The sequence below is a fragment of the Onychostruthus taczanowskii genome, unplaced genomic scaffold (genome assembly GCF_017590055.1).
Source record: "Onychostruthus taczanowskii isolate IOZ18803 unplaced genomic scaffold, ASM1759005v1 scaffold33, whole genome shotgun sequence".
NCBI lineage: Eukaryota > Metazoa > Chordata > Aves > Passeriformes > Passeridae > Onychostruthus > Onychostruthus taczanowskii.
The window spans coordinates 2,518,160-2,533,790 of NW_024500683.1; the positions used below are offsets into that span (position 1 = coordinate 2,518,160).

The window sequence follows — 15,631 nt, forward strand, 5'->3', positions numbered from 1 at the left end:
CTCCATCACCCTGAAGATCCCTTCTTTCAGTTCTGCAAGGTCTCCCATCACAAAGTGGGAAAAAAGTCAGAACCAGAAGGCAAAAAATATTTGAGCTGGAAGGTCAGGAGAGAACCACAAGTGGCCCTTCCAATTTATTTCAGATACTTTCTTTAGCTGCTCAGAATCAGAAAGGATGCAAAACAAACAAATAAACAGAACCTAGAAGCTCCTATAAAAACCCAAAGGCCAAGCAAGTCTGGTATCTTCAGATGAGAAGAAATCACCTGTCAAAGAAATGTTGATGCTTAGGTCGGGATAAAGGATGGTTGCACCAGCAGTGGCAAGAAACCCACAGACAGAGAAAATACAAGTGAGCCCAGGCAAAAGATTCCAGGAGCATATGGGAGGAAAGTCATCTTCAAAGCCTCCATTTTACCAAATGGGGAATTCAAACTGTTTAGGAAGATAAGATCTCAAAAATCTCCCTTTCGTTTTGTGTTACTTCTCTGTCTCTTGAATGTATCACTTCAATAGTATGTGTAATACATTTTGGGCCTCATGCAGAATCATTTTGGTTGGTAGGGATATCTTGAGATTTTCTTGTTCAACCTTGCTGCTCAAGCAGGGTCAGTTAGTGCAGGTTTCCAAGGATGAAGTCTCCAGGTCCTCTTCTGGAAGACTGCCTTCTAGATGTTCATTCCCTAGCCTGTACCAGTGCCTATAGTTACTACTCTCCAGATGCAAGACTGTATATTCCTTTGTTGAACTTCATAAGTCTTCTGCCAGTTCTCAAGCCTGTTCAGGTCCTTCTGAATTGCAACACACTCATCTCATGCATCAGCTGTTCCTTCCAGTTCTGTGTTATCTGTGAACATGCTGCAGGTTCATTTTGTCTTGCAGTTCAGCTCGTTAATGAAGAGGTTAAACAGCACTGGACCCAGCACCTAGCACTGAACATGCAACATGAACTGCATGGGAGAGTTATGAAAAATACCTTAAGGTTAACTACTCACTAACTTTGCTGAATGAGTTAGCTGAAATAACCAAAGTATCATTTACATTGGGTTCCTGTTTACTAGAGAATTGACAGTACTGGACTGCCAAAGATCATAGGCAACATTTATTAACACCAACACTAAGCTTTCTATAATGCACATTGCAAGGCAACTGTTTAACAGGCTGGCATTTTCTTTGCAAAATAGTTCAAATACTAAACTCTGCTGTAGACTGCAGCAGGAAGTACTCCAATATACAACAAAAAACAAAGGAGGGTATGCACAGCTAAAAGGCTGTGCTCCTGTCATGTGTACCTGAGTGCACAAACTTTATGTCCATCCTTCCAGTTGACTGCTGGAACTGACAGAACTGGAGGCCAGCTTTGGCACATCTGTAAACCCCTCTGTTGAGGACAAACCACCTCCAACGAGGACAAGAAAATAATTCCTTCAGTTTGAGTAGACTAAAATAGCCTTTCCTTGAAATCATGAGAAATGATCATTCTGTATGATTCTCATTCACGAGAATCATCATTCTATATTAAATTCTTAATTCTTTATTAACAGTTAACAAGCAAGAAACAGTTTATGCTCTCTAAGAGACACATACTGTAGTTTGAAGACCTAATGGATGACTTGAAGAGCACAGAGCAGATTGGGTCAGCAATTCTTACCAACAGCACACTGTGTTACTTATCACCGCTTCCCTCATTTGCAAGTATGATGTCTCTTGACTCAGTCCCAACTTTAGCACCACCTGGCTTTCTTAAAATGGTTTTCGATTCATGAAAAATATGTTCTTAATTATCATAATGCAATAAATAGCCCATCTGATGTACTTTATGAATAATATTTTTCCACATCCAGACTCTTACTTTTAGGTTAGCAGTTTAGGATATTATTTTGGTTTTTTTGCACATACACATATTTCTAAATACAAATATTATTGATAAGAAAGAAATCTTCAACAGGTGTTATGTCCTTCTCAGTGAAGCACAATTAAATCTATTCAACTAGACAGACATTATTTAGTAAGTACATTCCATAAGCTACTGATTCTGAAATTATGCTGTAATACAAAGGAACCAATTTCCACATTAATTTGTATTAATGCAATGACTTAAGATCAAGAATTCTCTTTATCCTGTTTTTGCCTACTGTGAAACCATGGCCTGAATTCCAGAAACATCTCACACTTGAAAGGCAAAGCCCACAAAAAATTCCCATATTGTGAAGAACAGCTTTCACTCTTGAAGAACAGATGTTTTTTGTCATTCTCACAGGATCAACACTAGTTATCCTAACATTTTAGCTAAGGAAACCTTCTAGAAATTGTTCTTTGCCAAAATTTGTGTTTTCTTCAGAAGCAATCCAAAGAATTTAGAGTTCAGCAACATGCCTTTTTACAAACACACACAGAAATTGCATAGAAAATAAAAGTCATTACCCTGTAAAAAAATTTTTTTAAAAAAAGGAATGTAGAAGAGTTTGGTGAATAGCCAGGCCTTTGGTTACTACACTGCTCATAAACACCCTTAGTCTCTTTGAAACTTTCTAAAAGATAGCCAAGATTATCATAAGTAAACACATAACCAAAAAATCTATATCGCCACCACTGTAGATCATGTTTGATCTCCAGGTCTTGCATCTGAGTCTGTGCTAAGTCCCACTACAAAAATCCTTGTCCCATGACCTATTTCATTTGCATATCCTGTATAATACAAGAACAATTCTCTATATAAATTATTCCTATTCGTGATTCATCAAGCTTCTTATCACAGACATGGTTTTCTGCACCACTGGACAGAAAGGCTCCTACAGGGAGTGAAGTCAGCCAAAAGAGAAGCAACTCGAGCAGAAACAAAAAGATTAATTAAAACCACCCATTTATGGAAGAAAAGAGGGCAGCAATACCTATATGCTGCAATTTACAGAAGTTGTATTTGTGCATCTATTCAGGGAGAAAGGCACCTACAGAGCCTTCCCTAGCTCTCTGATGACAGTGACTATTTGAAATGGTATCTGGATAAATTTCTCCAATTCTATTTAAGAAGCTGTAAAACAATTAACACGTCAAAAATACATGACTTAGTTTTCCCATGGCAAGCTATGTTACATAAACATTCACCTGCTTACTCTCCAAACTGCACTATATTTTTAAAGCTATTATGAGTTCATATTTTATCCTACTTCTGTTTTGATGGCTTGTAACAGATGGTAGAATTATTTAGTTTGTTTTCAGTTTATCATGTACGTACCTTATATGTCTTTAACCCAGAAAGGAAGCAAGTGAAGAAGAGGAGGAAAGCCACCCCATTGCATTGCTCTACCTACTTCCCTGAGGCCACTCGAGAGGCTGCTTTGCTCCTCAGAGTTCCTCTGCACTGGCAGCTCCTGCTGTGGACCATCAAAGGGAGGGCACTGAAGACACCCAAATTTGAAAACCTGCCAGGGAGACTTCCAATGCACACCTCTGACAAACTGGAAGGAAGGGCATTTTTCTGGAGAAGAGAAGGAAACTGCACGGTTTGCATGGCTCAGGAAAATTCTGAAGTTGGACCAATTCCTCCTTTTTAAGAGGGTAAAATAAGATTCACCTGGCAGACCACAGTTTCCCCAGTTAAACCATTATCTTATTTTAGATTATCTAAGTCTGGCCTAGTCAAACATAAATTTAGCTAACTGGAGGGTTTCTGCTATCACTTAGTTTGGTCAGCTTGAAGAAAGTTGGGTACCTTCAACTCTGAGTAGAGTTTCCTGGTGGAGGTTCCCTACTTCTATGATATATTCATTCCAATTCTCCTTTTGAGTTGGAGAAGTAAAGACACAAATAAATTACCTACATAAATACAGCATCTGTCAGTGCTAATATACAGAAGTTTCTTAAAGCCCTATGGTTTGGGGGAGAAATAGTGATTCAGTTATTCTAAAATAATTCTGTTCTCTAAAAACAAGGAACTAGTCACCTGTAGTCTCTCAACAGTTAATGGTGAAAGATGAAGATACAAAGGATTACCATTCAACTTATTACAGATGCTTTTCTCAGTATACAAGCCCACTAAAAGTACTTTTTAACAGCACTAAGAAGAAGAAAGTTCAGATAACAAGAAAATGTGTGTGAGAAGAATCTCACTCCAAACCACCTACAAAGTTATGAGTTTTCAGACACTGACTTTTCCTTGCATTGTCTGTCATGTTATATTAGAAGCAGAAACAGAGGTCTACATGTGCTTTCATAAGTGGTAAGTGCTTTATTTGCTGTAACTTCAAAAAGATGAAAGCTCCTAAGGGCAGTTAAGGTCCCCCTAAAATATGCTTGGTTCATATAATAAAATCTACGACAGTAATAATGGAAGTAAAAAAGGTTTGCATTATTAAAGTATTTATCTTAAAAAAGAAACTAATATTTGAGGCCAACACTTACATTTGTACTATGTTCCAAGTTCTTCCAGTCAGGAGGTCTGGTAGGAGAACTAGAATTACAGCAATGGGATTTACCATAATGCAGACTTTAAGAAAAGGCCATTAGAGTAGCTGTTCTGAGTACAAGCACCATTAATGACTTCAGACTGGCAAGCAGCCTGACACAGACATGATCACTTCCCATGCCAACAGTATTAGTTGCTGTCAAGACCACCGCTAATGATGGTGTCTGTCACTTTTGACACTGTTGACTGTGACATCCAGTCAACAGTAAAATGGTTTATGAACCTCAGGCTGAATGTGAATCTGGCTGAGTAAAATGATTATGCATTATGTGAATTCAAAGCACAACACTTATTTAACAGGGCTGTAAGAGATACTAATGGAAGTTCCCCAGAAATAAAGCATTCTGTGTACCTGATAGTGAAGCATTACAGTTATGAGGATGCTGAAATATTTACACAGAACAGTAAAACTTTAAATATTGTTATCTTGATGATATATCTGAATGAAAATAAAAGTCCAGGAAAATATTTTGACAATTTCATGAAGAATTCCTCATTTAAGAAGACAGAGACCTAAGAAAACTAACGCATACAGACATGCCCTGATTTGGGTGAATTCTGTTGAATTTAATTTTAGAGAATCACAGAATCCTTGAGCTTCAGAAGGACTGCTTGAGGTCCCTCATCCAACCCTATCCTGCTCAAGCATGTTCTACTACAGCAGGTCATCTGGGACTATGTCCAGTCAAGTTCTTCATTATCTTCAAGGATAGAAACTTTATGAACTTCACATGGCATGAAGTTAATAGGCATTTGGTCTATTGTACTATATTTTTCTGACAGCTTTTTCATTCTTTGGTAGCTGAGACAGCCAGCTGTCCTTAAAAAAAAACCATGCACCATCTACCATGCAGTCACCAATAAGGGAGAGAAACATTGCTCAGAGCAGCACATCCCACAGCACGCTGGAAGGCTGGCAAGTCTTCACTTCAATGGGCAAGACAGTGGGAAAGTGGTTTATTTTCCATTTTAATGCTTTTCTATTTTGCCATAATTGCTTCATTGAAAAAAGTTTTTACATTCAGCATCTTTTTCATGTTTCTAACTTTAAAAGGCAACCAACATTCCAGCTCTAACTACAATCTTCTGACATCAGAATCAACCCAAGATTTGATACAGTATTACCTATGTCAAAAAAAAGCTACCATGATTGGTAATTTGTGTTGCCTCACACTATGCTTAAGGCTTAAAATATCATTTGACTTACAGTAGTACAAAACAAACCTAAATTATTTTAAAATAACTTCTTAAGCTGCACATAGCTTAAAGAGGCAATCAAATTTACCTGAAACATATACTCTAATGGGAAAGAGAAGTATATTATCAGAACAAGTAATCTTATTAAAATTTCAGCAGCTGTAAAGAGTTTAAATTATTCCTTTCAAGATTTATCAAGATGCTCAGAGGAAAGACAAAGACAGATAAACCACATACTGCAAGACAATAATAGATAATTCACCATACTGAGGAAGGAAGGAAGGAAGGAAGGAAGGAAGGAAGGAAGGAAGGAAGGAAGGAAGGAAGGAAGGAAGGAAGGAAGGAATTCACTATTTCAGATGGCTCTTATTTCAGTTGACAGATTTCAAGGTGCTTTAAAAAAATAGAATTATCTCCATTCTATTGATAAGGGCGTTACAGTCCACAGGAATAAAAATAACTCAGTGCATATGTCTGGACAATTGAACAAGGAAGAACAGTGTAATCCAAAAACCTGGTACCATCTCAGGAAATGGGAGAGTGCTCTATGCACAGATTTTGTCAAAGGGAATTTTTTCCTCTTTTCTCCAATATTGCTGCTTGCTTTGCTGGAGGACCACAGCATACAAAAGCAAGCAGAACATGAAATCAGATCACATGTGCAGCACAATAATGACAAACTGTGTGAATTTCTGAAGAACAGGACAAATATTTTAAAACATGTATGGCTTTGGTAGCCAAAGTGCCAAGCTGATGCTGCATGCAATATGATCTAAGGGCACGCCAAATAATTGACTTAGTTAGCTGCTGAAACACTCTCCACTTCTTGCAAAAAACCATGCCAGTAACTTAAAAGGAATATTGCTTTCAGATTAAATTTTAATTATGTAGTTTTAAATACTTACTTTTTCTGAATATATATATATAGTGCAGTACTATGAAATATGTCTATTACAATATACCACTCTGAAGTGCATAAGCAGAAGTGAAATACATACCTCGAGCTTAAAAAGTTACATTTTTAAAACATTCTTGAATTTATAAGAGGCAAAAGCCAGAAAATCTTGAAGCATTTATTCCAAAAACTGACAATCTCAAACAAAGTATCTTAATGAAATTTAACAGCTCTGAAGATATATTTTTTAACAATGTATGATCAGCAATAGCTTTGGCTTAAGGCTATGCAAAGTCCTAAACCAACAGAAATTACTTTGTTGTGTGTAGCAGAGTTTATCATCAAGTGAAGAAGCAAGCATGAAAATAAAAAGGTTACTGTATCAGAATATTGTTAAGTAAAATGAAGAAAAATCCTCTTTCTTGCTTATATCTTAGAGTACCTTCAGAACCCCACTCTCTAGGGTATCACTAAAATCTGCTGCTTAAGATCTCGTCTTGGTTTGATTCTAAGTATGTAGCTTACTGCTCTAAAAAAAAATTGGAAAAAATATTGGATAGTGTAATTTCTCACTCTATAACCTGTTAAGGGAGGATTCTTCCCCCTCTGAGCTCTGCTTCTCTTCAGCTAGCCCCATACATCCTGGACACTTCCCCATCTGGGCATAAGTCCCAAAGTAGCAGCAGAGGTAATTCTAGCAACTCTATTGAGATAACATCAGTGTAAAGGAAAATAGTGAGAAAGTGACTGCTTCCCCCCAACTTGAGAATACCAGCTTCCCAAATCAAAGATGTGAGTGGCACACTCGAAAAGAGGAGAGGAGAGGAGAGGAGAGGTAATTTATCTGTCACTTTACTAGCTTTCGGTAACAAAGGCAAATGCTGACAGGAGTCTCACCTGGTTTCTTGTAAGTGGAAGATGAGAATCAATACAGAATTACCAAAGGAGAATTCTGAGACATGTCAGAACTAAGCCCCAAAAACTCAAACCAAAAAATTCCATAATGAAGGGAAAGCAGCAATCTCTCACTTCAAATCACAGTTTGTAGTGCAATGTAATCATTCATCCTCCAGAGGTAGCCAAGCATTATTTTGATTCTTGTATTTCAGCTATTCTGAACAACTTAATTATCATCCTTTGCTAAAATGGATGCAGGAATGATGCAGGTTTAATTCTCTAGCCATGCTGTATGGTGTGTTTGGTTGTTGATGTGAATACTGCAATTCAGTAAAGCAAGCAGAACTAAACAAAAACTAAAGCTTTTTTTTGCCTGTGCAATGACTTTAAGAGATTTCTAAATAACAACACTGAAATGCAGAAGGACATATTGCAAAGACATGTTGGAAGCAAAACTACTGACATTTGCAAGACTTATATAGCAAATATCTCCTTCATCTTACTTCTTTTCCAGATCTACTCCCTTGCTTCAGCATTGGTTCGATGCTTGTAGTGTACATGTATGTGGAACACAGCAATTCAAAATACTTTGAAAGCACCAAATTTGATTTAGTAACTAACAGAATTTATCAAATGATCACTTCATTACAGAACATTCCCCCTTCCTCTAGGAATGTTGAGGTTTACTTATAATTTAAAGCACAAATTCAGATCTTGTTTCCAAAACACTTTATATATTACCAGGCATACTTAGTTTCATTGATTTATTTTACTGATACATTTTCAATTCTGCTTTATTTTATCACGTGATTCAAAGTGACAGCCTATTACTGAGTTCATATTTTCTGTCTGACTTTTCTGGAGTTTAGATTAATAAATGTATTTGTAGTCATTATTTACACTACCACTTTGGAATTACATTTAACATCCTCCATACAACAATACATATTTACCTATGGCAGATCCACTTTGCCTCTGTAAAATATTGACTTTCTATTACCACCATAAGAAAAGACAGAATTTTAGGAAATTAATTTCTCACTCACCCACAGTTTGCTCAGGATGCTCATAAAAGACATACCAAGTTACAAGATCAATGGAGTAAAAATAGACATAACTGTTTAAATGATTATTTGTCCTTCCAATGCTTTATACTCATAATAGATTATAAATTATTTATATTTGTGACTGAATCCTATTAACACAGACATGACTAAATTAGAATTACTAATTAGTTTTTTGGTTTAAATGCTAGTAATATGGAGACACTAATTAGTTTTTGTTTAAAATGCTAATAATATGGAGGCAGGAGTTGAAACTAAAACTGTATTTTAAAGTTACATGTGGATTTAACACTGAGAAGCAAAATTTTAAAGTGTGCTTATTTACCCAGAACACTATTAATCAATGAGTCATTTCTGTGATACTGGTCACAAGCTGATAAAACATTGCCTATTGCTTTAATTGCAATAAAAATGCTGATTTTCTACAGATTTTTTTTCTTAAACACTGACTGATTTCTTTATCACAGGGGGGTGGTAAAGTGGTTTAACACTTTTGAACTGTTCTCTTCCTCAGATATTTTAAACCCAAAAAATAATAATTATCTTGCACTCCAAAAGGATAATTGTGGTTTATAAGGATGTTTTTGTAAATTTCTTAGCTCTTTTGTCCACAGAGGACTGGAATATTTTGTTGGTCGACTGCAACAGTATTTTCATGAAGCACTGTATGTCTCCAGCATAGATGTGTAACAGGCTGTCATTTTTGTCAGAACCAAAGAAATTCTCAATCTGATTAATATTGTAGGTTTTGATGTAAAAGAACTTGCTAAATAGACCCTCAGAACAGTCAATTTGCTCATTTAATTGGCTCAGTATTCTTTCCTACTTCTCTTAATTGGGTGAGTAACTAGAATATAGATAATGCAGTATAAGGATAAAATTACATGCTGTGTAAATTCTGCTGCAAAAAAGTGATGGTAAAACAGTTCAAAATGAAGCACATTTCAATTATATAATAAAAAATACATTGCAGTGACATTGCAAGTCTCCCTGTAACTGTTCCTAGCATGTAAAAAACAGTGGAATGGTTACATTTGAAAATAACTTATTAAATCACATGGGTCTAAATGCAGAGTCAGAACACCCAGAATAGCATTAACTCTGACCACTGAAAACAATAGACACTTACATGACTAGTTCATTTTTTGTACTTGCAGTCTAAGAAAAAAATTAACTGGATTTTTTATTTTTAAAAAGCATTTCTCCTGGCTTCTATCATTACATGTCAAACTCACTGAATTATCTTTCTTAAATTGCAAGGTCCAAGTAGAAAAAAATAAATTAAAATATCAAATTACATCAAGACATGGCAGAAAGGTGGTGATAATGACAACCTAAGAAAATCCTCTAGACACTAAGCAGCTGAGTAATTACTGAGGCATTCTCTCCTTTTCTACTACCTAGACAGATCTCCTGGTTTTCTCAGATAATACAAAGAAAATATTGTGGTCCTAGGAAACATTATCAGATGCAGACAGTATCAAACACACAGAACACCTTCTAATCTCCTGTACTGCCCTGGAAATTCAGAAGGAGAGGTCATCATTCCTCTGCTAAGAAGGAGTAAAATCACACTGGAGAGATTTTTTTCTGCACTACAAAACCCTCCATCCATTAAGCCAAGCTGCCTCTGTTCACTCCCTGAAGGGAAAACCTTTTCCTACACGAAAGAGTCACAAACGAATCTTCTCAAACAGGCTTCCTGACCAACATACATGTACCAGTAGTACAAAGCCTTCCTCTGAGCTCAAGCTTTGTTACCATATGCCTTTTTTCAAATTACCTTTTTAAGGAGGGCTGATACACTGTGGATATGTACTCCTGGTCATGGTAAGTCCTGTCAGATATATCTGCCCAAACTTCAAGGACTCCAGGTACAAAAATGAAAAACCAAAATGTGGTCTAAGGCATCATAGCCAAACTCAGTCATTTTTTCTGCCTGACTTCTGAAACACTTTGGCTTGTGGGCATTTCTGTCTTCTTTGATAAAAAAAATATAATCCCTGAATATCAGATGATATTCATAAATAGATTTGCTTGACAGAAAATCCAAAATTCTTTCCAGAGAACCTTAAGGGGTTCTCCTTATCTATTGTATATAACCCATACGTATGAACTAAGCAATCAGTTTCTCCCCAAATTAATAAAAAATCACGCCCCGCCCCCCCCCCAATTGTTATCACTATATCTATTTTTAAATCTAAGCAAAATGCAATGATGATAAGTGCCTTGTAAGCACAGAGTAAGAAAATTACAGAAGAACAACACAGCATATCCCATATAATTTCAGGTAACTCCAAAGAAATGGCCTGCTCTTCTGTTCAGGTCTTGCTTTATGCAGATCCCTATGGTATCTGAAGGCTATCTCTCATCCATCAAACCTAAAACCTTCACAGTTACAGATGTGATAAGCAGCAAGTCCACTTCTTGACTCAAAGGTACACTTCATTTTAAAGTGCTTTCCAGTTCAGAATTCAAATGTGTTCATTCTGAACAAATGCATTAAGCTAAAACATGGTTGGCACTGCAAAAAGATTTAATGAAAAGATTTAGAAGTCATGTACGAATCACAGCTCAAATACCACAAAACTTCATTTGAAGAAGAAATACTACACAACATTTCCCAAACTTCTGGTGTTAACTACTTTGTTGTAAAATTTTGTATTTTGTTTCCCTTTCATGTTAACAAGTGTGGTCACACTGTTTCAAGCCTGTCACTCCATTACAGCTTGTCTTTTAATTTCATTGATCTTTTAAATCATTAGATTCCTACACTTTAAATACTACCTGAAATGTAGTTTTGGGTGCTAGCATAGAAAGACTTCAGAATAGCATGAATATTCCATGTGAAATATTTTCTTTCATTCATGCCTCCCTACTACTCTTACTAATGGATGGGGATTTTCTGTGCACTTATTCAGTGTTGCTGTTCCCCTGATTTTAAAGGTCTGCTTCATGGACAAATGGACAACTTGTGCACGTTTTAAAAACAAGCTATCATCACCATCACCTGCAGAAAAGTTTTGAGGTATTAAAAAGCAAAGTAATTTAAACTGCAGTAACAATACATAGTAACATATCACCATTGTTTTAAGACAGAACCATCTGACCAACTGAAAGCAATTTTCTCCCCTGAAGCGGTTTTGAAATCATGTCTAGAGGAGTCACTAATTCCACAGGTATCCAAGCTGAAAAAACAAGAGAAAAGTAAATTGCTTATAAGCCAGTAACTCTTCTTTTAGACCAAAGCATAACATTACTACTGCTACTATTTGATTGTCTTTCAGCATGACAAACTTTTAATCAGACAACTAGGTCCTGGAGAAGCATGTGGCATGGCGTATTTTTGTTGCAAATAATCAAGATAAATTATCTTTCCACAGACTCATGTGACAAAAAAAATGATGCCAGGAAATAAACTGTTTGGAGAATATAGGAGGAAAAGAAGTACTTCTTTGGTAAGCAATGCTCACAGAGATTCACAAGAGTCTGCTTTAAGAGGGAGCTTCAGAATGTATTTACAAGATGTAAATTAGAAGCCCAACTTTAATTTCTAAGGGCATTCTGAACAAATGATCCTTCATGGTCTGCTCCTTTCTCCAGAAATTTCAAACTTTAAGCTTTACAAAGATAATAATACAGAAAATATCTGTGACTTGTCAGCTGCCCTGCATTGCACTGTAGATTTTATACCAGACCAAGGATGCAAACCAGTAAATTCTTGTAGGGAAATACAGAAGGGCCTCCTCAGAATAGTGGTCCTTCCTCCTCAACAGCAGACAAAGCCTTCCAGAAAGCTTGTAAGCAGTTTTCCACTCTCCTGTCTAGGCCCCTCACAATTACAGAGGCTCTGCAAAAACATGGTACATAGATTTGCAGTAGGGTCTTTCTTCAGGCTTTCTTATATGCTGTAAATGAACAACATCACAGAATCATCAAATTGTTTCGGTTGGAAAAGACCCTTAAGATCACTGGGAGTGATACAGTCTCCCCTGAGCCTCCTCCTCTCCAGCCTAAACACCCCCAGCTCCCTCAGCCACCCCTCACAGGACTTGTGTGCCTGACCCTTCACCAGCTCTGCTGCCCTTCTCTAGACAGCACCTCAGTGTCTTCAGGCATGGCCTCATCAGTGTTAAACACAAAGGAAGAATCACTTTCCTGGTCCTGCTGGCCACACTATTGCTGCCACAGGCCAGGATGCCATTGGCCTCCTTGGCCAGCTGGGCAGACGCTGGCTCATGTCCAGATGCTGTTGACCAGCACTCCCAGGTCCTGTCCCACTGAGCACTCTGTACCCCCAGCCTGTAGCTCAGCATGGGATTCTTGTGACCCAAGGGCAGGACCCAGCTCTTGGCCTTGCTGAATCTCATACTGTTGGCTCCAGGCCCATGGATCCAGCCTGTCCAGATCCCTCTGCAGAGCCTTCCTGCCCTCCATCAGATCAATATTCCCAGCCAACTTGGTGTTGGCCACAAACCCACTGAAGGTGCACTCGATTCCTTCATCCATTGATAAAGATATTAAACAGGACTGGCCCCAGTGCTGGGCCCTGGGGAGCCCATAGTGATTACTGCCTGTGACTCCATTCACCACCACTCCCCTGGGCCCAGCCATCCAGACCATTTTGTAGCCAGTGAAGAGTGCACCACCAATCCACGGGCTGCCAGCTTCTCCAGGAGTATCCTGTGGGGGACACTGTTAAAGGCTTTACTGTGTACAGGTAGACACATCCACATTCCTTCCCTCATCCACTAAGTACGTCTCTGTCACAGAGGGACCTGCCTTTCCTAAACCAAGGCTGGCTGGCCCTGATCCCCCGGCTGTCCTGCATGCCCCATGGCACTCAGGAAGGTCTACTCTATGACTTTCTCTGGCACCAAAGTCAGACTGACAGGCCTGTAGTTACTCAGATCCTCCTTCCAACCCTTCATGTCAATCTTCATGCACATCCTTCCAGTCAGCTGTGATCTCCCTGCATATCCAGGACTGCTGACAAATGACACAAAGTGGCCCAGTAAGCCCAAATTTTGGCAGCTCCCTCAGTACCCTCAGGTGCGTGCCAGCAGGGCCCATAGGCTAAGTGGTATAGGAGGTCACTAATAATTCCTCCTGGATTATGGAGGTCTAACTGCGCTCCCCATCCCTCTTCTTTCAGCTTAGGGGTCTGGGTATCCAGAGAGTAACTGGTCTTGCTGTTAAAAAATAAGGCAATAAGAACCTCCGTTTTTTCTGTCACTATGTATTGTTCCTGTATCCAATAAAGGCTGGACACTATCCTTGGGCCTCCTTTTATTGCGGATTTTTTTAAACAAACATTTTTATTGCTTTTTATGGCACAACCAGATTAAGTTCTGCTTGGGCTTTGGCCTACACCAAAACATGACCTAGTCTGTGCTCCAGATAAATGTTACAATGGGCAAGAAGAGAAACCCAAACCACTCCCTCTACCCTAGTCTGACTGAAAAAGACAAAAATACCAGCCAATATTAACAGAGAAAAAAAACTAGAAAGATCAGGGAGCAGTTGAGGACATTTTCACAGTTTTTTTGGCAGAATATGATCTTTTCCATCCACGTCTGTTTTGCTCTGGTGGAGCAACAGCACTCGCAGCGCTCCGTTCTCCTCCACCTCAGAGCTGTCTTATCAGCTCCAACTCCCAAAGAACGTTAAGAGCCTTGCCTGTATTGCTGAAGTGCCCTCCCTGCATGTGCCTGGATGACCTGCTCATTTCTGACCAGCTGATGCAATGTGCGAGGCTGGGGTTTGGACTGCCTTAGTTGAAGAGGCCTTTGGGACAGACCTTGAGCACTACAGCCATGAGCAAAAAGAGCATAAACTAAAGCATGGGGGATTGAAGCATGAGTGATGGCTGCCAGACTGTGGAGAAAAGAGCAGCAGATATTCCACTGAGAATGATGCAGAAGCCTGATTCCCACCAACCTTAACTGTATAGTATTAATTCAGTATTATTTGTCCTTTTTGGGACTTTATTCTTCTTTTTGTTGTTGTTTGTACTAATAACTTAATGTTCTTCCTTTCATTGTGCTACATAAATTATCCTTTGTACTGAATAAAGTCATTCAGTAAATAATAAATGGAAAAAATGCAAAGTCAAAGAAAATAGGAAAGCAGCAAGATATAAAAATGGGAATACCCTCAAAAGCTAGAATGAAAAACTGAATCAAAATGGCATGCAGGACAATGTGAGGAGTGTTTTTTCACAGTCTTGCATACTCCAAAGGTTTACCTTCAGTCAAGGAAAAACATGTTAAAGTTTATTTTGTAGAAGAATTATGAAACAGATCTCTCTCACCACCTCCTTCACCATACAGACCACAAAACAACGAAAAATGGGACAGGACGAGAAGTGACTGGCATAGACTCCATGGATAAACTTAATAATTTAAGAGCAAGAGAAAACCACCATTGTTCACAATACCATATTTTGGTGCATTTAGATGAGATGCATTCAGAAATCTGTTTGTATGGCAGATGTCCCATGAAAGAGCCTGGAACAAAAAGCTTGTTTTAGAAATGGGCTAACAAGCTACTCAATTCTGAGTCAGTGACTGGCTGTTTAGGGCAAATGCCTTAGATTGCCTGGTACCATATTTTATCTGAACTCTAGGGTACTCTCAGCTGCTCTAAATTTATTCTGGCTTTGGGTTTTACATCTCAGTATACTCAGGTTCACTTTGTTACAAGGCACTAGAAATAAAAGCCACAGAATATGGGCCATCTTCTAAGAGGATTTGTTTTATGAATTGGCAACTGATTTTTCAAAAAATTGAAGAGATGTCAAAAAGAAGAGACATCTCTTCTTCAGTTGGAGAGACATCTCCAATCACTTCACTTTTATCTAGTCATTAAACCAAAAATCACTGGGAGCTAAGAGGCATTAACTACTCTTTAATCACTATTTTTTTTAATTTTATATGCATGATATGAATTACATTTTATAAAAATATAAATAATTTCTTTTTCCCGGGGGACGGGATCAACGCTACACCGGATTTTTACCCAGCAGCTTCAGTTTTTCAGTGCACTGAAGCAGCATCACCGATTATAAATTCAGCAAGTCACGTATTTTACTACTCCCCTGTTTCTGCTCTC

At 38.1% G+C, this 15,631-nt stretch overlaps 1 protein-coding gene across 1 annotated transcript in view; it reads right to left on the reverse strand.

The window, feature by feature from the left end:
* Window positions 1-15,631, reverse strand: part of RIMS1 (regulating synaptic membrane exocytosis 1) — a 305,714-nt gene that overhangs the window by 223,098 nt on the left and 66,985 nt on the right. Inside the window, exon 7 of the mRNA XM_041410580.1 lies at window positions 3,538-3,546. Coding sequence (XP_041266514.1) covers window positions 3,538-3,546 — 9 coding nt within the window. The remainder of the gene's footprint in view (window positions 1-3,537; window positions 3,547-15,631) is intronic.